General features: G+C 46.0%; 1 protein-coding gene across 3 annotated transcripts in view; it reads right to left on the bottom strand.

The window, feature by feature from the left end:
• The window catches only part of HTR4 (5-hydroxytryptamine receptor 4), a 973,132-nt gene that overhangs the window by 86,643 nt on the left and 862,872 nt on the right, over window positions 1–23,617 (bottom strand). Inside the window, exon 7 of one of the 3 annotated variants that reach the window (XM_073651353.1) lies at window positions 11,893–11,969. The exons of the other annotated variants lie outside the window; for them this stretch is intronic. Coding sequence (XP_073507454.1) covers window positions 11,909–11,969 — 61 coding nt within the window. The 3' untranslated portion in view covers window positions 11,893–11,908. The remainder of the gene's footprint in view (window positions 1–11,892; window positions 11,970–23,617) is intronic. 3 annotated transcript variants of the gene reach the window in all.

Raw genomic sequence — 23,617 nt, 5'->3', positions numbered from 1 at the left:
ACTATTGACATCAGCAACTACGGGGTTAAACAGCTATGGTCGGTGAAAATACTGATCATGGCTGATGTAGCAAGTGGTCAGCTATAGTGTACAGCTGACCACTACAAGATTGTCACCTGTCGGGAGATGCTAGGCTGTTATATTGCAGGTCAGTAAAAAGACATATTGGTGGTCACTAAGGGGTTAAAGAGAAAAAAAAAAAGATGAAATTCTAATGATGCTTGATCACATCTTACCTCTTACCAAGTGTTCAATGGATTTCACAATAGATCAATGATCAATCAATATAGAGTATCTCCATTGTAGAAGATGTACAACTGAGAATGATCTGCATGTTATAAATATCAATAATGCGCATCCTGTATAAGACATGGCCTGATAGAAAGATATTTCCCCTGATAGATTTAGAGTACTAGAAAACACAGGGAATAAAAATACTCCCTGTTTAGGCTTGTTCATGTTTTATTGTGTGACCCTATTGGGGTACTTACTGGGTGACCCTATTGGGGTACTTACTGGGTGACCCTATTGGGGTACTTACTGGGTGACCCTATTGGGGTACTTACTGGGTGACCCTATTGGGGTACTTACTGGGTGACCCTATTGGGGTACTTACTGGGTGACCCTATTGGGGTACTTACTGGGTGACCCTATTGGGGTACTTACTGGGTGACCCTATTGGGGTACTTACTGGGTGACCCTATTGGGGTGACCCTATTGGGGTATTTATTGTTTGAATGTATTGGGGTATTTATTGTGTGACCATATTGACCTTATAAAGCTTTTTAATTAACTGTAGAAATGTTTAAAATGTGTTTTTCACTACTGGACAACATCTTAACAGCTAAATTGTCCATCATAAAATAAAAAAATATATACTTATCTCCCAGGCGATCACCATTCCTATAGAAAAACAGTTAAAGTTACATCCTAAATTGCTAAGAGTGATTGCTCTGAGACATAGAAACTACGTAATAATGTGAAAAATTACAGTAAAGGAAGGCACTTAGCGCATAGATTGGCCAATATATGTGTGCCCAACAGCCAGCGTCAAGCATCCTTCATTGTTAATTTTCTATAGTAGCAACGTAGTTTCTAGGTCTCAGAGCAATTTAGGATGCAACTGACTGTTTTTCCATAGTTTGAATTTTTTAGTTGGATCCTGTTCACATTGACTTGGATGTGCTGTCATTTTCGCTATTTGTTACCATTCCTATGATGTTGGCGCTGGGTCTCCAGGAGGTCATGTGATATTGTTAGGTTATGTGACTCCTTCAGTGATCAGCTCCTGCCTTCACTATTATGTCAGAATGGAATTCCCCTCTGATGTTATACTGAGAAGTTGCAACCAATCAATAGCTATTTGATTGGCTGCAGTGGTCACGTGACAATGTCATGACCACTGGACAACCCCTTTAATGTTAAAGCAAAAGCTAAACATGTCTTAAAGTTATTTTCTACCTCAGAATTAAAAAAATAAACAAACTCTGAAAAAGAAAATGTATCATGCTTAGTATAATGATTTCCCACTGCCCCTCTTAGCATTGCCCAGTTCTCCCAAGGGTCAGCAGGTTCCCTCTTCTGGCTGATTGATCATGTGACCTCCGCAGCTTATCAATGGCAGTGACAGGCTGCAGCAGTCCTCTGTACGACCTTAACAGGATGTATACTGTATGGACATGTGAGTGGTGCATTTAATCACTGTCTGCAGCTTTTTAGTTTTGGTCCAGAAAAATAATCATCTGCATGATGAATGGGATTTATTTTATTTACTTATTTTTTAAAAATCCGTAGTGGAAAGCCCCTTAAACTCCTCCAGGACATATTACTCCACAGACTGGACAGGTCCGTTGAGTAATCATGTCTGCACAGCGTCTGACCAAATTAGGCTTTTTCAGTTTTTTGTGAGGATATCTCATTTTACTGGAATAAAAACAGTGTGCAGCAATTTTTTTCCAACTTTTTGACAGACTGTGGGACTGACTCACCTAAAAGCTCAGTTGTGAGTTTAGACTTAGCAGACGGTGATAGCAAAACAAAGTGACCATGTCTGCAATAACTGATAAAATAGTACTTTAAAGGTGCCTGAACTACTTAAATTGGGTCAATTATGCAAATGACTCTCTGATCAGAGTATGCTCAGAGTGTCAGAAGTGTGGAAAGCAAAATTTCTCCATCTTGTCAATTGTGTCAGTGCACATTGTGTTTATGAGGAATAACACGGTCTCTGGCTATTATATGACTTGTAGCCTGTCATTTTCACCTGTTTCTCCTATTCATGCTTTACCTCTTTATTACCAATTTACTCTGAGCTGGTGGGAATAGACTAGCTGCCCTGATCTCTCCCATACAAATCAAAGAACACAAAGATGGATTCCATCTCTTCATTCCTTAGTTAACACAAACTGCAGCAGCATGGAGGACATTATATAGCCGCACTTAGCTGTGTAGATGTGAATCCAAATCTGGGATATGGCAAAAAGACTTATTCGAAAGCACACCATTTCTTTATGTCTCCATCTGCTTGTTAAAGAACTTGTCCACTACTTGGACAACTCCTTCTCATACCCCATGCTTGACCCCAATAAAATAAAAAAGCTTATACTTAGCTTCCGTGCCGACGCCGTTCCCGCGGTGTCAGCACTCACTCTCACCGGGGCTACCGTGTTGTTGTTGTTGTTGTTGTGATACATGACGCCGGCGCCCAATCAGCGCTGGAGTCACTGTCCCCGCCTCTTGTCAAACTGAACATGAAAAGGAAGTCAGAAAGCAGCCACAGCCCTGACTTCCTCTTCATGATCGATTTGTCTTGAGAGGGAGATGGTGACGCCAGCGCTGACTGGGTGCCTAGGGCATGTGTCAAAAGAACCACGAGTACCGACACCGCTGGAATGGCGCCAGCACGGGAGGAGAGTATAGGCTTTTTTATTTCATCTGGGCCAAACATTTAGTTCAAGAAGGAGTTGTCCAAGTAGTGGAGAACCACTTTAACTCTCAGCTCCTCATTCCTACTCTTCCTATAGATTATAATAGAAGGTATAACCTGACAACTTAAAGGGGTATTCCCATCTCCAAGATCCTATCCCAATATGTAGTAGGTGTAATAGTAATATTAGCAAATATTTCCAATTAGAAATGTAGTATATTTTTTCTGATTCACTATGTCTCTTTCCTCATGTGCAGGCATTGCAGGACCTTAGGTATCCATGGTTATGTCCACTGATAAAGTAACAGTTAGCTAGTTGCTAGTGGTTGTAACCATGGATACCCAAGGACCTGCCATGCCTGCAGATGAGGAAAGATAGTGAATCAAAAATACTATACTACATTTCTAATTGGAGATATTTGCTATTATTACACCTACTACATATTGGGATAGGATCTTGGAGATGGGAATACCCCTTTAATGTACTAGCAGTCCATCTTATCTTGAGCAAGAAGTTGAGCTGTTTTTTACCAGAGTGGATGATTAGTTTAGGAGGCAACTGAAGGCCAAGTGGCTCATAAGAGAAGGAAAAAAAGTAGAATTCTCTGATAAGATATATTAAAAAGTTAATTATATTTGTATGTACCATTTATTTAAGCAAAATTTGTTATAACTACAGTTCCATTTTATTGTAAAAATAGTTGTTCATTCATGGTCTGAGACCCATACAGACAAAAAGCTGTAATTGAAACAATTGCTGTGTCTACTAAATACTGAGGAGGAGTAAATAGCTGTCAATTAGTCAATTCATGTCAATTATTTTGTGCCTCTAGATTCATTTGCAAAGATTTATTTACACTTTGACATTAATAAGTATTTTCCTGCACATCAGTGTCAAAATGTCTAATGAAACCCACTCTTATTCTGACTTTACTTCTTTGTTTTTATTGGATTTCATGGGAAGACTAAATAAAACCAGAATTTTGCTGCCAACAAATGTGGATTCATACATTTGATTTCTCACTCTTGGCCAACCAGTTGATCTATCTTTGCACACCGATTTAAATTGCAATTATCATTTTAGCAAACTTTTAAATCAAATAGTACAGATGAATAAAAAAACTTAGTAACATACCATATTCTATTCTATCAGATAATTCTTCTATCTTAACTTATAAGACACATATTCCTCCCCTACGCTGCCTGAACTTATCAGTGATGATGTTGATTAGTTATGTATCTGTCACCCTGGCCTGGATGCCACAAATATAATAAAGCTGTGTGAGAGCAAGGGGGAGGTTCTCTAGTCAGGGGATCATTAGCATGCCGTACCTCCTGTCTCAGGCCAGTAGGGGGAGCAGGCTGCCCCTATAAAAGCTGGAACTGGGGGCAGGGTTTGAGAGAAATGGACGACCTGTCTCAGGACTGAGACTTGTCCCAGAGCAGAGCAGGGACAGACAGTTGTGTTGCACCTAAGAGGAAGTGTGGCAGGAGGAGAGCCACAAGCCAGAGACAAGAGGCGAAGTGAGCCTGTCTTGGCAGACAAAGAACTCAATTTAGCAGACTTTGGGGTCTGAGGCTGGGAGGATTCCACATCCTACAGTAGATAACCAGTCCGCAGGGGACTGTATGATCCTTGGCCTAAGAAGCCTGGAGGCTCTGCCACAACAGAAGGGACCAGCAAAGCCGTACCAGGCTGGGAGCAGAAAGGAACCCACGTCGCAGGCCATACAGGCGAGAATACACGGAGAGCTCGGAAACGTGGGCTGTTACCCTATAAGGAGGAGATAGCCAGAAGGAGCGCAGAAAGCACGGTAGGCCTACACCCTCACCCTGACCAGGGCCAACTTCCCATTTGCTCTCAGACAGACATCCAGGTCCCCTCCTAGCTGGGACTGTTTGTGGGTCAGTTCACCTGTTCTAGCAAAGACCCTGGACTGCAACCTGTTGTCTGTGTGCTCCTTGCTCCTCCAGCACTATCAGCACTGAGACTCTCACCACCATCACTCCCACCATCCACTACACTGCCCTGGGGCTGCACTCTTCCAGTGGGGAGTCACACCTCAGCTGCATACACCATCAGCCCCAGCGGTCTGCCCTGCAGCAGCGGTTCCTAATGACCGCAAATCCACGGGTGGCGTAGTCGGACATAATCATCAGCACATAACGGACTACCACTGGCCTGACCACCCTGAGCCACGGAATCGGGTTGCCACTACTACCCCCATCGTTCCCCTATTGCCCGGATCCGAGTGCCCCACGGCCCAGGGGGCGAGTCATATCTCATCCCATATCTGGAGTCACAGCTACACAGCTTAGTCTGCTGTATGGTGTCCTCCATGCTACGTCTGCACGTGCTAAATATAAATATAAGCTGGAATCCCTCAGCTTATGTGTACTGTGCATAGGAGACATCACTGCACCTCTAGTGCAGAGAGAATGGAAATTTTGATTTAGAGCCCGAGGAAATTACATTTGTGAAAAATGCAGCATTTGAGCCATATTACGACCTGGAATGGATTCATTTCTCATCTACATACACTTGACTGCAAATTCTGAAAAATTCCCTGATATAACAGTTATACTTTAATGTTGTACTATAAAACATTAAAAATCTGACTGATTAAATAATTGTCAGATTTTGACCAGTCAAATATTTCTATCAGGTGCTTAAATATTTAAAGGGGTTTTCCCACTAACGAAAGTTGATTTTAATCAATAGATCTTGGAATAATAATTTCCACAATTGGATGTGTTTAAATATCTTCCTGTGCTGAGATAATCTTATAAATGTGCCCCTGCTGTGTACTGTGTAATGGCTGTGTCTGACCTGTACAGGAACATGGTCTGATCATACCACAGTTCCTGGGCAGGGGAAAAAGCAAAAGACTATACAGACATTACAGCAGCTGATTCTTTTTGTGAGGTAAAAAAATTTCCTGCCTGTTTTTAAACATGTTTTACTTCAAAGAAAGAATCAGTTATGATCCCCTGCTGTAATGTCTGTATACTCTTTTGCTTGCCCCACTGCCCAGGAGCTGTGGTATGATCAGACCATGTTCCTGCACGGTCAGACACCGCCATTACGCCGTACACAGCAGGGGCACATTTATAAGATTATCTGAGCACAGGAACATTTTATCGAAAAACATTAAATTGGGGAACTTATCATTCCAAGATCTATTGCTTAAAATAAATTTTTGTTTTGTGGGAAAACCCGCTTAAGAATGTTTATTTTCATGTTGTAACTGTGGCACCCCAGGGGTCTGGTTTCCACAGTAACAGCAATGTTATGTCTGAGAGCAGGTGGGAGGTCTCTTGGTCAGGAATCCTATGCATGCCACACCTCCTGCCCAGTCCTGGGAGGGGAAGATCTTCCCCTGTATAAACCTGGGGCTGAGGCAGGGTTAGAGAGTTCAGAGGGAGAGTTCAGCCAGGAGGGCTGACAGGGAGCTGTGGCTCCGGCTGGGCCCAGCTCCTGGGCCATGCCAGAAGTAGAGACAGAGAAGAGAAGCAGCTATGGGAAGAAACAACAGGAGCTCTGTGGGAGCAGTGTTACAAGGAGTCAGTGGCTGGCAGCTGCAGAGCTCGCCCTGACTGAGAAGATTTCTTACCGGACCCGGAGTCCGAGGCTGTGGGGACTAACTCCTACCCAGCAGCAGAATCCGTCAGGCAGGGGATTGCAGGTCCTCTGGCCCAGAAACCCGAAGGCACGGTCACACGCGTGGGACCAGCACCGCCGTCGTGGAGCGGAAGCTACTAGAAGGCCCCGAGTCACCGGCCATACGGGTGAGCACCACACGGTACACTCAGGGACGTGGGCTACTTATATCCGCTTCTAGCAAGGTAGCCAGAAGAGTATAGTCAGTTTGGGAGGCCTACAACTCCGCCTGGCCAGGGGAGATCCCATCTGCTCAAGGACTGACCAGGCCCCAATCGCTAGCCAGTACTCCGGGAGGGTCTATCGTTGTCACCAGTAAAGACCCTGAACTACACCGTACCGTCTGAGTGGTTCCTGCTACCCCCATCATCCACGTCGGCTGCCCTGAGGCCATACCCCTCCCGTTGGGGGTTATACTATCACGCTGCACAATCCTACCACCGGCCTCAGCGGTCTGCCCTGCAGCAGCAGCTCCTTAGCTGTACTCAACGGGTGGCGTAGTCGTCCAACATCTACTGCTGATACATCGCCGCTCAGTTTGACTCCCTGGGCACGGACCGGGTCACCGCCACGAGACTACAACCCTCAACAGATCCGGCTCCGGGTAAGCTCCCGTGCGCGCGATGCCGCGCGACGAAGGCCCAGGGGTGCGTCATAACCTCAAACAGATTCTCATATATGCAAGGAAATTACAACCATGATAAAAACTTGACTGAATGGTCATAAATCAATAAGGTCTGCAAGAATTCATTAGTGTCCATTTTGTGATAGATTCAGTGCTCATATGACAGAGCAGAATCACAAATGATGAAGATGTGTATAGTACTTAATTCTGCAATTTCATTAGTTACTATTGTTAGAAAAGTTACTGTTTAGAAAGTTACTGTTTTAGTTTAAGAGGTTTTCTGGGCTGAGAAAAAAGGTCTGTAGTCATACATGCCTGAAGACTGACGAATCGTGACTAAGGGCACACTGGCACGATTTTCTATATTACCATAGTGAGTAGGCAATCACTTGACAGAATGTATGCGATTTCCATACTTGCAGTCAAGAAACGACTAGACTAACCTCCTCTAGATCATAAAAAGAATGCGGGAAGTGGAGGAAAGTCTAGTCGGCATGTGACTGCAAGTATGCAAATCAATTAGATGCAGTCACATGACTGCCCATTCACATGGGGAATACAGGGGACTCATGACAATTTGCATATCACACACTGTCATGATTTGGTAGTATGCAGTCAAATAGAGAATCCATCCTCTCCTTCTTTCACTCCCGCACCCATGAACCAGCAGCAACATCTGTGTGCTGGATCTAAAATAAAAGGATCTTTTATTGGCATACATTGGTGAGTGCTGTCTTTTTCATACTTCCTTGGACATTTGATTAGCACTGCTTATTTAGACATCGCACCTCCTGATGGGTTTTTTTAGCCCTCGGCTATCCACATCAGAGGTTCTTTTTGACTAAACAGGCAAGATTTGGGAACTGGTGCCGGCATACTTCACTACTATGTGGTTCTCAGTCACGTAGAGAAACTGCAGACATTTCTTCTCAGCTTGGAAAACTCCTTTAGGCCACTTCCGCACTATCCGTATTTGGTCAGTATTTGGTCAGTATTCTCAGGAGTGGGAGCCAAAACCAGGTGAGGAACAATCAGAGAAAAGGTATAATAGAAACAAGTCACCAATTCTGCATTTATCACCCACTCCTGGTGTGACTCCCACTCCTGAGAAAAAGTACTGGCCGAATACTGATAGTGGGACCATGGCCTTAAAAAGGCTATCACATCCTGGACATTTATGGCACACCGATAGGATATACCATAGTCATGCAAAACATGCTTTGCTCACCACTGGGACCTGCAGTTATTTTAACAAAGGGACCTAGTGTGTTGTGTCAGGAATGAAGAGGTGATCACTGGAGAGAAATTATAATATAATGTATTGTTTCGTTGTCTGTCAGATAATGTGTTCTAGAGATCTTATATTGACTCAAATCACCAAATATATAATTTTCTCATACATAAGGCCTCATTCAGACATCAGTGATTTTTCTGGTACGCAAAACCGGTCTGAGTTTTATCATTGTTTTGAATCCAATTTTCATCAGTGTTTGGTCCGTGTGTCTGTGACGCGCCCCTGGGCCTGTGTCGCGCTGCGTTGCGCACGCGGGAGCTTACCCGGAGCCGGATCTGTTGAGGGTTGTAGTCTCGTGGCGGTGATCCGGTCCGTGCCCAGGGAGTCAGACTAAGTGGCGCTGTTTTAGCGGTAGATGTTGGACGACTATGCCACCCGTTGAGTGCAGCCAGGGAGCTGCTGCTGCAGGGCAGACCGCTGAGGCCGGTGGTAGGATTGTGCAGCGTGATAGTATAACCCCCAACGGGAGGGGTATGGCCTCAGGGCAGCCGACGTGGATGATGGGGGTAGCAGGAACCACTCGGAGACGGTACGGTGTAGTTCAGGGTCTTTACTGGTGACAAAGATAGACCCTCCCGGAGTACTGGCTAGCGATTGGGGCCTGGTCAGTCCTTGAGCAGATGGGATCTCCCCTGGCCAGGCGGAGTTGTAGGCCTCCCAAACTAACGATACTCTTCTGGCTACCTTGCTAGAGGCGGGTATAAGTAGCCCACGTCCCTGAGTGTACCGTGTGGTGCTCACCCGTATGGCCGGTGACTCGGGGCCTTCGGGTTTCTGGGCCAGAGGACCTGCAATCCCCTGCCGGTCGGTTTCTGCTGCTGGATAGGAGTTAGTCCCCACAGCCTCAGACTCCGGGTCCAGTGATAACTTCTCAGTCAGGGCGAGCTCTGCAGCTGCCAGCCCCTGACTCCTTGTAACACTGCTCCCACAGAGCTCCTGTTGTTTCTTCCTATATTTGCTTCTTTTCTCTGCTTCTTCTCTACTCACTCACCCTGCCTCAGCCCTAGGTTTATACAGGGGAAGTTCTTCCCCTCCCAGGACTGGGCAGGAGGTGTGGCATGCACAGGATCCCTGACCAAGAGACCTCCCACCTGCTCTCAGACATAACATTGCTGTTACTGTGGAAAACCAGACCCCTGGGGTGCCACATCTGCTTTTACCATCAATGTTTCATTAATGGTTTTCTCAAATGAAAAATGCATACAAGATATAGCGTCTCCTTTCCATTACAATGTTAATCATTTACAGCACAAATTGTACACCGATTCCATTCTTGTGCTGTCCATGATTTTCATGGACTTTTGTGCTTAATTTTGATCCATGATTCAGATCAAAAATAGACATGTCTCTGCGCTTTTTTTGCCCACACACAGTCCGCAAATAAAAACAAACGTGTACAGCATCATAAATTATTGTATTGGTTTTGTCAGTGAAAGTCAGGGATAGAACATGTATGTGAAAAATGGATCTACGAATGATTCATTAAAAAGGTGGTCGAAGTCCAACTAAATTTCATTCTAACTTTATCTGTTTAGTGCCATAATCTAAGCTAGTTTCTAATATACACTCGTATTAAAAATTCCCTATAGTTCCCCAACTACACTAACTGCTATTCTATTGTTACCCTATTTCCAGTGGGATGTTTCATTTGAGAATCCTAGGGCATGCTGGGATACTCAAACAAAGTCATCAGAGCAGAAGGCAGAGGCTGCGGTCACTGTCATAGCCCCTGCCTCCTCACTGAAACAAAGCATCATCAGTGACACTCATTTCAGGGACCTTGCTAGTCCTTGCTGTGTCCCTACCTGTTTGCTGTGCACTGACCAATCACACAATGACCGTGTCTGCTCTGTTGAAGGCTCAGATCAGTCTACAACAGCAGTGTCAGAATACCCAGTATGCAGGAGATAAGTGACGTCACTATCTGGTGCGGCGCTAGTCTCCTGCATGCTGGGTATTCTGACACTACTCTGTTGCTGACTGATTGCTGATCTGAGCCATCAACAGAGCAGATGCAGTCACTCTGCAGATCGCACAGTGCACAGCTCGCAGGGAGGGACACAGAAGGGACGAGCCCAGCCCCTGAAACGAGCATCACGGATGAGGCTTCGTTTCAGGTAAGGGGCAGGTGCTGTGACAGTGATCGCAGCCTCTGCCCCTTGCTCTGATGATGCTTCATTTCAGGTAAGGAGCAGGTGCTGTGACAGTGATCGCAGCCTCTGCCCCTTGCTCTGATGATGCTTCATTTCAGGTAAGGGGCATGTGCTGTGACAGTGACCGCAGCCTCTGCCCCCTGCTCTGATGATGCTTCGTTTCAGGTAAGGGGCAGGTGCTGTGAAAGTGACCGCAGCCTCTGCCCCCTGCTCTGATGATGCGTCATTTCAGGTAAGGGGCATGTGCTGTGACAGTGACTGCAGCCTCTGCCCCTTGCTCTGATGATGCTTCGTTTCAGGTAAGGGGCAGGTGCTGTGACAGTGATCGCAGCCTCTGCCCCCTGCTCTGATGATGCTTCGTTTCAGGTAAGGGGCAGGTGCTGTGACAGTGACTGCAACCTCTGCCCCCAGCTCTGATGATGCTTCGTTTCAGGTAAGGGGCAGGTGCTGTGACAGTGACTGCAACCTCTGCCCCCAGCTCTGATGATGCTTCGTTTCAGGTAAGGGGCAGGTGCTGTGACAGTGATCGCAGCCTCTGCCCCCCTGCTCTGATGATGCTTCATTTCAGGTAAGGGGCAGAAGCTGTGACAGTGACCGCAGCCTCTGCCCCCTGCTCTGATGATGCTTCGTTTGAGGGTCCCAGGATGCACTGAGATTCTTAAACGAAGCATCATTTGACAGGACGTAGAAAAATACTAGAAAAGCAGTTAGTTTAGTTCAGGAACGGTAGGAAACTTTTAATACAAGTATGTTAGAAAATAGCTCAGACTATAGCACAAAATAGTTAGGGATTTAGAATTAAATTTAGTTTGAAGGAGTGGTCTGAAGTCAATCTCCCTTTATTTCGAAGGCAGATAGGAGTGGCTGTTAGTGAGTGAAATTTACAAAGTCTCTGCACCTAAAACCAGAAGTGGACAGGTTGTCATTGGATTATTTCAGACTCATTTTCTCATATATTGTGTCAATTTGAAAAATTGGTTAAACTACTGCAGAAACTCTGGGTGTATTTGCTTTCAAGTGTTTAATGTCGCTGATAGATATTAGGGATAGAAATGATCAACAGGTGCACAACTCTAACCCTACCACTATATACAAGAACAACAAATCAAACGCAAACATAAGTCAATAACATTTACACATAAATGACCATTATAAAGGGGCAAAAATAGACAAGACGTACATCAACAGCCAAGATACAGGACAATTACAAAAGCAGGGTGCAAAAAGACTTACAGCTCATGTTTAGAACTCACACAGGAACTGGTCTATTGCAGAAGAGCAGGAGAAACTTGGAGACAGAGGAACAGCCACTTTATGTGAAGAGGGGAAGAAAGAGGAATGGACAGGAGAGAAGACATGTAAAAACAAAAGGGTTGGGAAGAAGAAGAAAGACATACATTAATATAAAGGGAGTCATTAAAGGGGATATTAGAAAATCAACCTGACATGTTCTAAATAATGTGTGTTATATTTATGTCATTGTCATTATTTATGGTTGAGGACACCATAGTTTCCAATTTAGCCTGATCACAACACATTCTTAGAGATGCCATAGTAACAATACAGAGGTGGCAGATCAGTTACATCCCCTAGTAAAAAATAAACTAAAATTAGCATAACCTTATTAGTATTTAATAAAAGGTACAGCGTAAGAGCACTTAAAAAGGGATCAAAAATTATACTCTCTCAAGAGAAATGGATGTAATGTTTATGGGAGCTATTTTCATCTCTATCAAAAAATGTCAGCTTTTTCTTTTGACAAGTCAATTATAGTGTATGGCCTCTTTAGCAGCCGTGAGAACGTCCCAGTGTTTAAGCTGTGAGTAATGTAGCTATATTTCTTTTTTTTCCCTCATCGAAATCTCAGCAAAATCACCAACCAGCAGCTTAAATGGAATCTGTCAGCTAGATTACACCCCTCAAAAATTCTATATGCACATGTAGCTCTTTCAAATTTAAGTCCAGCAATATCTTTACATGGGCAGTTCATTCCTCCATTATTAAAAAAATCACAGTTTGAGTTGATAAGTAAATTGCCATGATATATCTTAAGCCTCTGTCACTCCAGCTCTATTCCTGCCCAGCGCCACCTCCTCTTCCTTGACTGACAGCCTCTATGCGGTGTGACTTAAGGCAAAGGAGTTGCCTCCTCCTGCTTGACTGACAACGATGGGCAGGGAATAGAGCTGGAGTGACAGTCTTTAGATCTACAAATAGCTCTTTTAGACTCATTTTCATATAAATTGAAATGTTGATTTCTCAGTAATGGAGGGCTATAGTGACCGATTCCCTTTACTATTTAGCATATCCAATCCACCAGTTAAATGTGCAAAATTTTGATTACATTATAACTAGTGATAAGCGAGCACTAAAATGCTCAGGTACTCGTTGCTCGGGTCGAGCACATTGGAATACTCGGGTGCTCGACCCGAGCAAAGAGCCCAATGTAAGTCTATGGGAAACTCAAGCATTTTTTCAGGCGGCTCCCCCCGGCGGTCTGCAGAGGGCCTAAAAATTGCCCAAATCGATGGGAACAGTGCTCAAATGACATGGGAACAGCATGGGGAAGACCCCCTAGAAGCATTTCTGACTCCCAGGTCACTGCTGGCAACAACGTTGTCACAGGTATTACACCACTTTTACGGACTCCCAATAAAACAAAGCAAAATGAAACCAAAATGGATTTTCCTGGGAAATATGTTAAAGAACATCCTTTCCATAACATGTACAATGTATATAAAACAAATTAAATAAAAACAAAAATACTCCTCCACACCTTTGGCTATGTTCACACGTAGCGTTTTTGATGCGTTTTTGCACTTTTGCATTGCTTTCAACCAAGACAAATGCATTCACCAGGAAATGTCATTTTAACATTTTACAAGCTTATCTGGCCAAGTGGTGTGTGACACATCAGACACATGCATACAGTCCTGAAAAAGACATGGGAACAGCATGGGGAAGACCTCTGGAAGCATCTGACTCCCAGGTCACTGCCTAAAAGTGTGCCCATCATAAGTGATCCTTGCGCATGCGAAGATTCTTCCCACCATGCACCTGTTGCAGAATTGCAACAATCACCGTTCACGTCCTTGTCCCAGTGCAGCGTTCAGTTTTCCCTACCCCATTCCTTGGAATGCAAGCGCAAGTATGCAGGCAGCCATCCACCAACCCACAGGCTGCAATACTATACTGCCAAATTTTGACAGGACAGCTGCTTGCACTTGAAATGTGGCCTTTTAGGCTCATTTCGGTGGAAGCTTTTCATAACCTCATTTCGGCGGCGGCCGGGTGTCCATACTCTGTCCCTAGCCGCCACTGTTTCTCCTGGTATAGTCTCCGCCTTCCACAAGCACGGGTCCCACAACATTACCCGTGCCCTCCCCAGTGCACTTATTGGGAAGGACCACCTAACCACAAACATGTGGACAGGTGAATGTGGCCAGGGACGGTACGGAGCCAGTCCACAGCTTTTTTTTGCTGAGAGATGTATTTTACCACAGCCATATCTTTTAGCTCGCTGAAAGGACTGGCAGAGGGAAACCGTATCTATTCTGGGTGTCATTTCTCCCAGGAAGTCCTCTAAACCAGCTTGTTGCAGAAGCAATGGCAGCCCGTACAGCATCAACTCGCACTTGTCGGTGGTGCTTTGACACACAAACATCTTTCTTTGCACATTTAATTTTATGACTACAGAGTTAGGCAATGGCCTGATCTGCAATACGGTTTGAGAAACAACATGCATAAGCACATCTGATCCACATTAAAAAAAGCAAGCCATAGAGTGTCCAGGAACCTTCCCCCCCACACTTTTCTTACCCAGGGCTGCTTCTCAGCAGGGTTGGACAGACCCACCAGAAAACCAGAGACTATTCCAGTGGGCCCTGACTTCTCCTTCAGGAGAGTTCATAGTGTCGAGGTGAGGCCATGATGATGATAGAGGCCACCATCTGCTTAGTATTCTGTTACTTGGAAAGCAAGCGCAAGTATGCAGCCAGCCACCCACCGGCTGCAATACTAAACTGCCAGATTTCTGGGCAGCTGCTTGCACTTGAAATATGGCCTTTTAGGCTCGTGGAGGTGGAAGCTTTTCACAACCTCATGCCTCATGTCCATACTCTGTCCCCAGCCATCACTATTTCTCCTGGTGTTGTCTCTGCCTTCTACAAGCGCAGGTCCCTGAACATTACTGCTAGTACTTTACTGTGGGAATTTGCTTGTGTGTCACCCCAGGCCTGGATGCCACAAATATTAAAGCCTGTGTCTGAGAGCAGGAGGGAGGTTCCCTGGTCAGCGACCATTAGCATGCAGCACCTCCTGTCCCAGGCCAGTAGGGGGAGCAGGCTGCCCCTATAAAAGCTGGAACTGGGGCAGTTAGAGAGACCAGAACCCACTTCTGAAGTGTCCAGAAGGGTTCTCAGAGGAGAGGGACAGGTCAGCAGCAGCTGAGGAGTCCGTGAGGCAGAGGCGAGACTGCAAGCCAGGGACAGAGGCGAGACTGCAAGCCAGGGACAGAGGCGAGACTGCAAGCCAGGGACAGAGGCGAGACTGCAAGCCAGGGACAGAGGCGAGACTGCAAGCCAGGGACAGAGGCGAGACTGCAAGCCAGGGACAGAGGCGAGACTGCAAGCCAGGGACAGAGGCGAGACTGCAAGCCAGGGACAGAGGCGACGAGAGCTGGTCCTGGCTGAGAGAACCAATCTACTGGACATTGGGGTCCGAGGCTGTCAGGGTTGCAAGCCCAGCAGCAAAGAACCAACCCGCGAGGGATTTCAGGTCCCTTGGCCTAAGAAGCCTGGAGGCTCCGCCACACAGAGGGACCAGTACAGCAAGGAGAAGCAAAAGGTACCTAAGGCCCGAGTCGCAAGCCATACAGGCGAAGTACATGGCCAGCTCTGGGACGTGGGCTATTACACCACGAAAAGGGGGATAGTCCGCAAGAGCATAGAGAGAACGGTAGGCCTACACACTCACCCTGACCAGTGGGGCTCGCCCAAATGCTCTCAGACACCCAGGCCCATTCCTAACAGGTACGCCTGTTGGGTCAGTAATAACATCTGCAATAAAGACCCTGGACTGTTTGAAGCGGACTCTGAACTCTTACTATTGCGGCCTGCACTATCACCCCCAGCATTCACCTACACTGCCCTGAGGCTACGCTCTCCCCGTGGGGCATTGTCCTACCCCTGTGCTGCACACCAACACCAGCCTCCGTGGTCTGCCTCACAGCGGCGGTTATCTCTGACCGCAATCCACGGATGGCTTAGTCGGACATTCAAAACACTGATAGAGTGCCACAATTTGGTCTGACCACCCTGAGCCATGGGATCGGGTTGCCACTACTACCCCCAGCATCTCATAGAAGCCCGGTTCCGGGTGCCCCACGGCACAGGGGGCGAGTCACTTGCCTCCTACCAGCCTGGAATATTTCCAGTAAACTATGGTACGACGCCATCTTAGCACTGCAACCAGTAACAGTAACAAAGCCATCCCCAATTTCCTTCTCAGGAATTTTATTTGGTAGACCGAGTGGCTGCCCAAATACATTAGTTTCTCACAAAGGAGCTGAAGATAGAGTGGCAGTAGGTGCAAGTTTCTCCAGCCTGTTCAATATTAGAGGGTGAACGGCAGCACATTGGATCAGTGGTTAGCACTGAAGCCTTGCAGCGCTGGGATCCTGGGTTCAAATCCCAGCAAGGACAACATCTGCAAGGACTTTGTATGTTCTCCCCATGTTTACGTGGGTTTCCACTTTAGTTAAAAAGGAGCCATAGAGCATCCGGGAACCTTCCCACACACTTTTCTTAGCCAGGACTGCTTTTCGGCAGGGTTGGACGGTCCCACCAGAGAATCCTCTGGTGTGCCCTGGCTTCTACCTCAGGAGAGTTCATGATAGCACTAACTTTGCAGCTGCTATGGGGCTCTTGAGCGGGGGAGAAAGGTGAGCCCTCAGAATCAAATCCTCTGGTGGGCACAATGTTTTTCAATCTGAAACAGCTTCTCAGTGGGAGTTGTATTTCATCACAGCCTTATTCTTTAGCTCTGTGAAAGGACTGGCATAGAGGGAAACTATCTACCCCAGCTGTCATTTCTCTGTAACCAGGTTCCACTCCTTGTCACACACAACCATGCCTGGCTGTATGTTCAGCAGTGAGAGCCACAGATCAGGCCGCTGTGTTACAGCTTTCAACAACTCAGCAGCACTGGGAAGTTGGTCACCTAAGCATTAAGCATGTTATCTTCAGCACAGTCTGTTGCTGCTTGGCCAAGGCCGTGCTACAGTGCCGTCAGCTTGTGACTGATGTGGTCATTTCTGAGATGGAGGAGGAGGTGCAGTAGCTGAACAATGTGATTACATTGTTAAATAGGTGACGCTGTTTTTTTATACTAAAGAAAGATCCTACTGATTTGTTTGGGGGTTTTTTTACGTTATTTTTTAAGGCAAATGCATTCACCGGGAAATGTCATTTTAACATTTTACAAACAACTGGTAATGTGGTGTGTGACACATCAGACATCCTGTTTCATTGATGGAGGGACTCTGAAATACACAAAGCGCAGGGCCACAGTAACGAGTACGACATGTTCCCATTAGAAAGGAGAGAGTCTGCTATACAGTTATAGGGTATGCAGTGAGTCCAGCTGACCAAATTTAAAAAAACCTCACTAACCATTCAAAGACAGAGCATTGCCACAGTAACAACAAATTCCCATTAGAAAGGAGAGCGTCTCCAATAGTGTTGGCCTATGCAGTGAATGCAATGGTTGCCAAAAATTTGGAGGCATTCCAATGCCCCTTGGAAGAGACGTGGAAGAGGGCCTCAAAAAAATGTTCCATTAGAAAGGATATATAAATAATTTTTTTTTGACGGGCATCATAAACACCCTCATTAATTAAATTATGTGGGTGTAGCATCACAGACCACGGTAACCCTGGTGATATGCTGGTGGAGGATGAGGAGAAGGAGGAGGAGGACAAGAGCAAATAGCCAAAATCAGGAAACGTATACCCATGTGTGGGTGTGAAAATTTGCATTGGAATACACCTCCCAAGAAAAGACACTGGATTTAAGTTTGTTACGCTGCCATCATTCGGTGGTGTTGAGAAGTCTGTCTGGCCCAATCCAGCCCTTGTTCATTTTTATAAGAGTCAGCCTGTCAGCATTTTCAGTTGACAGGCGGATGCGCTTATCAGCTATAATTCCACCAGCGGCACTAAAAACCCGCTCTGATAAAACGCTAGCGGCAGGGCAGGCCAGGACCTCCAAGGCAGAGAGACAGTTCACTCCAAGTATCCAGCTTGGACGCCCAATAATTATAAGGCACAGAGGAATCAAGGAGGTACGGTCGGCAAGATACTCCCTCAGCATCTTCCCAAACTTTTCACTCCTTGTGAGAATACCCCACGCCTCAGGGCCTGTGCGATGGGAGGGGCTGAGAAAACTCTCCCAGAACTTTAACAGTGTTCCCCTGCCTCTGCTGGATTGAAGTTGTGTCTCTCTCGCCTGTACTCCTAGGTTGTCCAACGAAGTGTGCCCTCTGCCACCAGCGTTTTCAGTTGGGACACGTGCTTGTATAATGCGGGGACGGCACACCGGGAAAAATAGTGGCGGCTGGGGACCGAGTCCCGAAGTACGGCCGCCACCATCAGGTTGCAGAATGCTTCCGTCTCAAGGAGCCTGAAAGGCAACATTTTGAGCGCAAGCAGTCGTGAAATGTGAGAATTTAGTAGTGTGGCCTGGGGGGCGTTGGCTGCATATTTGCGCTTGCGTTCCAAGGACTGGGGAGTGGACAACTGAACGCTGATCTGGGACAAGGACATGGACGTGCTCCCTGATGCTGCTACTTGAGAGTGTGCAATGACAGGTGCAGGGCTGGAGACCTCTTCGCATGCACCATGGACAGGGGATTGGCTTGCATGCACAACTGCGGAAGAAGCAATGGTGCCACCTGCAGACACTGTTCCTGGACCCTGGGGTTCAGTCCACAAAGTCGGGTGCTTTGCTGCCATGTGCCTGATCATGCTGGTGATCAGGCTGGTCATTTTGCCACCCCTGCTGATGCTGGCCTGGCAGGTGGTGCAAATTGCCTTTTTGGGGTTATCGGCAGAGTCTTTAAAAAACAGCCAGACTCTGGAAACCTAACAGTTGTACTGGCAACTTCCTTCGTGTTGGTGTTACGGGGAACGATTGCCTGCCTTCTGTCTGCGGCCACCACACTGCTTCTTCCTGCCTGTTGGGGTGCTCTGCCTCCCTCCGCCTGTGTGCTGCTGTCCTCGCTCTGCATGTCCTCCTGCCAGGTTGGGTCAGTTACTATATCATCCACCACCTCGTCTTCCACTTCCGCACTCTGGTCCTCCTCCTGACTTGCTGGCAATTGTGTCTCATAGTCCACCTCTTGTGACACTTTCCCACCATCGCTGTCATGTGACCGTGGCTGCTCAAATATTTGAGCATCGCTACACGCGATCTCATCTTACCCCACTTCAAGTGGACGGGCGAGAGGCCTGAATCTATAAATGGAAAAGTGAAGAGCTCTTCAGAGTGTCCAAGTGTGGGATCAGTTGTCTCCGGGCACTCGGCCTGGTGGAAGGAAGCAGGATCAGGGTGAGGAATATGCGATCCAAACTCACGGCTACTGAGACTTGACCATGTGGAAGACAGGGTGGTGGTGGTGGCTAAGTGACTGGAAGCATTATACGCTATCCAACCAACAACCTTTTGACACTGCTCGGGGTCCAATAGTGGTGTGCTGAGGTCCCCTAGGAATTGGGACAGGAAGGTTAGGCAAGAAGATGTGGGTGTTTGTTGTGGCACAATTTCAGATTGCCGACAGCCTTTTCCTCGGCCTCTGCATACACCATCACGTCCAGTTCCGTCCCTTGCCACGTGCCTTGCCCATTTTAAATGGAGGACAGTATCTACCACGCTTACTACAAATGACTGAATTTGGAGCGAACTTATATGTAATCCGTGTGACGGAGAAAACAGTTTTAAATACCTGGCCTGTAGGTAACTAGTTTTAACAAACCGGTGTCAAAAACGTCACTGACAGTGAAAACAGTTTTTAATAGCTGGATTTCTAGTGCTGTAATATGGAAAGGACCTGGCTGTATTCTGCAGTGCCAACAAGCATATGGCACAGAAAAACGGTGTTCTCTGAATTTTTTTTTAAAGGAAATAATGAGGATTAAAGATCCAAAAAAAGGTATTCCTTGCCCCTGAAATCTGGGCCTTTGTATAGATAGAAATATCTAACAGTAGCAGAAGGCAGAATTGGAATGGAGCCTCTCGTGCTATATGCACTGCAGTCTGCTATATAGCCTGCCTGCCTGGTATCTCTGCAGATGGATTAGTTAATCCTCAGAAGGACTGTTAGGATGGATATGTGTAATGTATGGTTTTTCTCTCTACACTACCTAATACACAAGCAAATCTGTCCGACGCAGCAGCACCTCTCCCTACTCTGCCTGATTCCAGAGTGACTGACGAGCATAGCGGCACCAGGTCTGATATAGACCTGATTATGCTATGCGGCCATCCAATCACTGTAATGCCACAACTAACATGGCTGCGGCATTACAATGAGTGGCAGGCAATACCTGCATGTTGATTGGCGCTCTAAAGAGCGCCAAACATGCAGGGAGGGGACCCGAGCACCCGCCGAGCAACCCCGGAAATACTCAGAGATCGCCGAGCATCTCGAGCAGTGAGATGCTTGGTTGAGCACCAGCGAGCATGCTCGCTCATCAGTAATTATGACACCTAGATCTATAGTGATAATTGACAACAATGATATTATTGAAACATCCATCCTAATAAGTAACACATTGGTGGAATCAGGCTCTCAGTCTGTACATCACACTTACCAGATTTTTTAGCAAAAAGCTTCTGCCTGATTTCCTTTAAGTATAGCTTGTATGGTACTCAAAAATTGAAGCTCACAAATCTATCCAATGTGTTACATCATGTCATTCCCACTGTAACACTATTCCCACTATTGTATTTTGTGTGTCATTTGGGGCCAATACTAGGATCCTCCAGTACTGTGTTGAACCAGTCCAAAGGTGCATAATATGAATTTACCCAAAAGATAGGTCACTTTCTATCAAAACCAATGATTTCCCTTTTCTGCAAATCTCATTACACTACTAGCTCATATTATAGCACAATGATGTGCCTGTGGGCACTCGTGTGTGTGTGTGTGTGTGTGTGTCTGTGTGCACTCGTGTGTGTGCACGCATGTCATTTCCTTACTCTATACTACTAGTTTTTCATTTACTACAAGTAGGTGTACACTGTGCAGAATTATTAGGCAAGTTGTATTTTAGAGGATTATTTTTGATCAACAACTATGTTCTCAATCAACCCAAAAGACTCAAATATCCAAGCTTAATATTTTTGGAAGTTGGAGTGGGTTTTTTTTTTGGATTTGGCTATCTTAGGAGAATATCTGTTTGTGCAGGTAACTATTACTGTGCAGAATTAGGCAACTTCATAAAAACCAAATATAATACCATCTCACTTGTTTATTTTCACAAGGTAAACCAATATCAGTGCACACAATTTAGAAATAAACATTTGACATGCAAAAACAAAAACCAAAAAAATTACTGATGAATATAGCCACCTTTCTTAATGATGACATTCAACAGACTTCCATCCATAGATTGTCAGTTGCTTGATCTGTTTTCGATCAACATTGCGTGCAGCAGCCACCACAGCCTCCCAGACACTGCTCCGAGAGGTGTACTGTTTTCCCTCCCTGTAGATCTCACATTTTATGATGGACCACAGGTTCTCTATGAGGTTCAGATCAGGTGGACAAGGGGGCCATGTCATTATTTTTTCTTCTTTTAGACCTTTACTGGCCAGCCACGCTGTGGAGTAGTTGGATGCATGTGATGGAGCATTGTCCTGCATGAAAATCATGTTTTTCTTGAATGATACCGACTTCTTCCTGTACCACTGCTTGAAGAAGTTGTCTTCCAGAAACTGGCAGTAGGTCTGGGAGTTGAGCTTCACTTCATCCTCAACCCGAAAAGGTCCCACAAGTTCATCTTTGATGATACCAGCCCATACCAGTACCCCACCTCCACCTTGCTGGCATCTAAGTCGGAGTGGAGCTCTCTGCCCTTTACAGATCCAGCTTCTGGCTCATCCATCTAGCCCATCAAGAGTCACTCTCATTTCATCAGTCCATAAAACCTTTGAAAAATCAGTCTTAAGATATTTCTTGGCACATTCTTGACGTTTTATTTTATGTTTCTTGTTCAAAGGTGGTTGTTTTTCAGCCTTCCTTACCTTGGCCATGTCCCTGAGTATCGCACACCTTGTGCTTTTTGATACTCCAGTAATGTTGCAGTTCTGAAATATGGCAAAACTGGTGGCGAATGGCATCTTGGCAGCTTCATGCTTGATTTTCCTCAATTCATGGGCAGTTTTTTGCGCCTTTTTTGGCCAACACGATTCTTGTGACCCTGTTGGCTATTTGCCATGAAACGCTTGATTGTTCAGTGATCACGCTTCAAAAGTTTGGAAATTTCAAGACTGCTGCATCCCTCACAAGACCTCTCACAATTTTGGACTTTCCAGAGCCCGTCAAATCTCTTCTGACCATTTTGCCAAAGGAAAGGAAGTTGCCTAATAATTAAGCACACCTTATATAGGGTGTTGATGTCATTAGACAACACCCCTCCTCATTACAGAGATGCACATCACCAGATTTACTTAATTGGCAGTTGGCTCTCAAGCCTATGCAGCTTGGAGTAGGACAACATGTATAAAAAGTATCAAAGTGATCAAAATATGCATTTTCCTAATAATTTTGCATGCGGTGTACAATTCTGTCGGTGGCAACCAGATGGCATTGCTTTCCTAAATCCTGTGTTCAATACCAATTGCAGCAGTGTTATATGTTGGTTAAGTGAAGGTATTATATGTACTGAAACAAACTGAAGAGGAGCTCTCATATGTGCAACTCCAACTTTACTGATGAAATCAGATTTAAGATATACAAGTTATTATTTTGCTGATATTACATTGCATTATTCATTTCGTTTACTGACATTTACATACCAAAGGCAAATTTTGCAGTGCTGTACAAAGACTGCCTAAAATCAGTTCAGTCCCTGTCTCCAACAATCAGATCATTCACATCAATCCCTGCCTCTAAAGATATAATTTGCTTATGTAGTTGTCTAATTTGTACAATAATGAAAATATACACTCACTGGCTCTAACCCCCTTCACTCGAGCACAGATTGCTGTGGTGGTCTCCCTCAGAACAGGAAAAAAAGGCCCATGATAGAGGCTTGTGACTGAATACACCATCAAGTGACTAAAAAATGCAGTCCTATCTATATTTTATTTATGGAGGTATATATGCATGTAATATAGTGTATTAATATACTCACCTACCGCCGCTCTCTCCGGTGCCCAGCGCTGTTCTGCTCCTCTTTGTAACGGGTCTGGGAGGCGGAACCTCTGGGCTACTATACAAGGGAGCGGTCCTTGTAAGGGAGCGGGTGGCGACCAGGCAGGCAGTCACAGCAGGTGACCGGGACAGTCTCTGGGTGTACGCGCAGGAGGTCACGGCAAGTGATCAGAGCAGTCTCTGGAAGAACGGGCTGGAGGTCACGGCAAGTGACCGGGGCAGTCTCTAGGTAAAGGGTAGGTACGACCTGTGATGGCTGAACCTCCAGGTAGGCTAGCAAGGCAGATTGAGGATGTGTGCTCCCAGGTGAGCAAGCGAGAGTCTCTGGAATAGCAGGTGGTCACAGCACGTGACGGCGGAGCCTCCAGGTAGGCAAGCAGGCAGGTAGCGGAGAAGCGCTCCCAGGTGAGCGGGCAAGAGTCTCTGGAATAGCTGGTGGTCCCAGCACGTGACAGCGGAGCCCCCGGGCAGGCAAGCAGGCAGGTAGCGGAGAAGCGCTCCCAGGTGAGCGGGCAAGAGTCTG

Source organism: Phyllobates terribilis, unplaced genomic scaffold (genome assembly GCF_046119375.1).
Source record: "Phyllobates terribilis strain yellow unplaced genomic scaffold, ASM4611937v1 Scaffold_11__3_contigs__length_659146591, whole genome shotgun sequence".
NCBI lineage: Eukaryota > Metazoa > Chordata > Amphibia > Anura > Dendrobatidae > Phyllobates > Phyllobates terribilis.
Note: the sequence above shows the minus strand (reverse complement) of the source record. Positions and strands in the feature narration are given on the sequence as shown.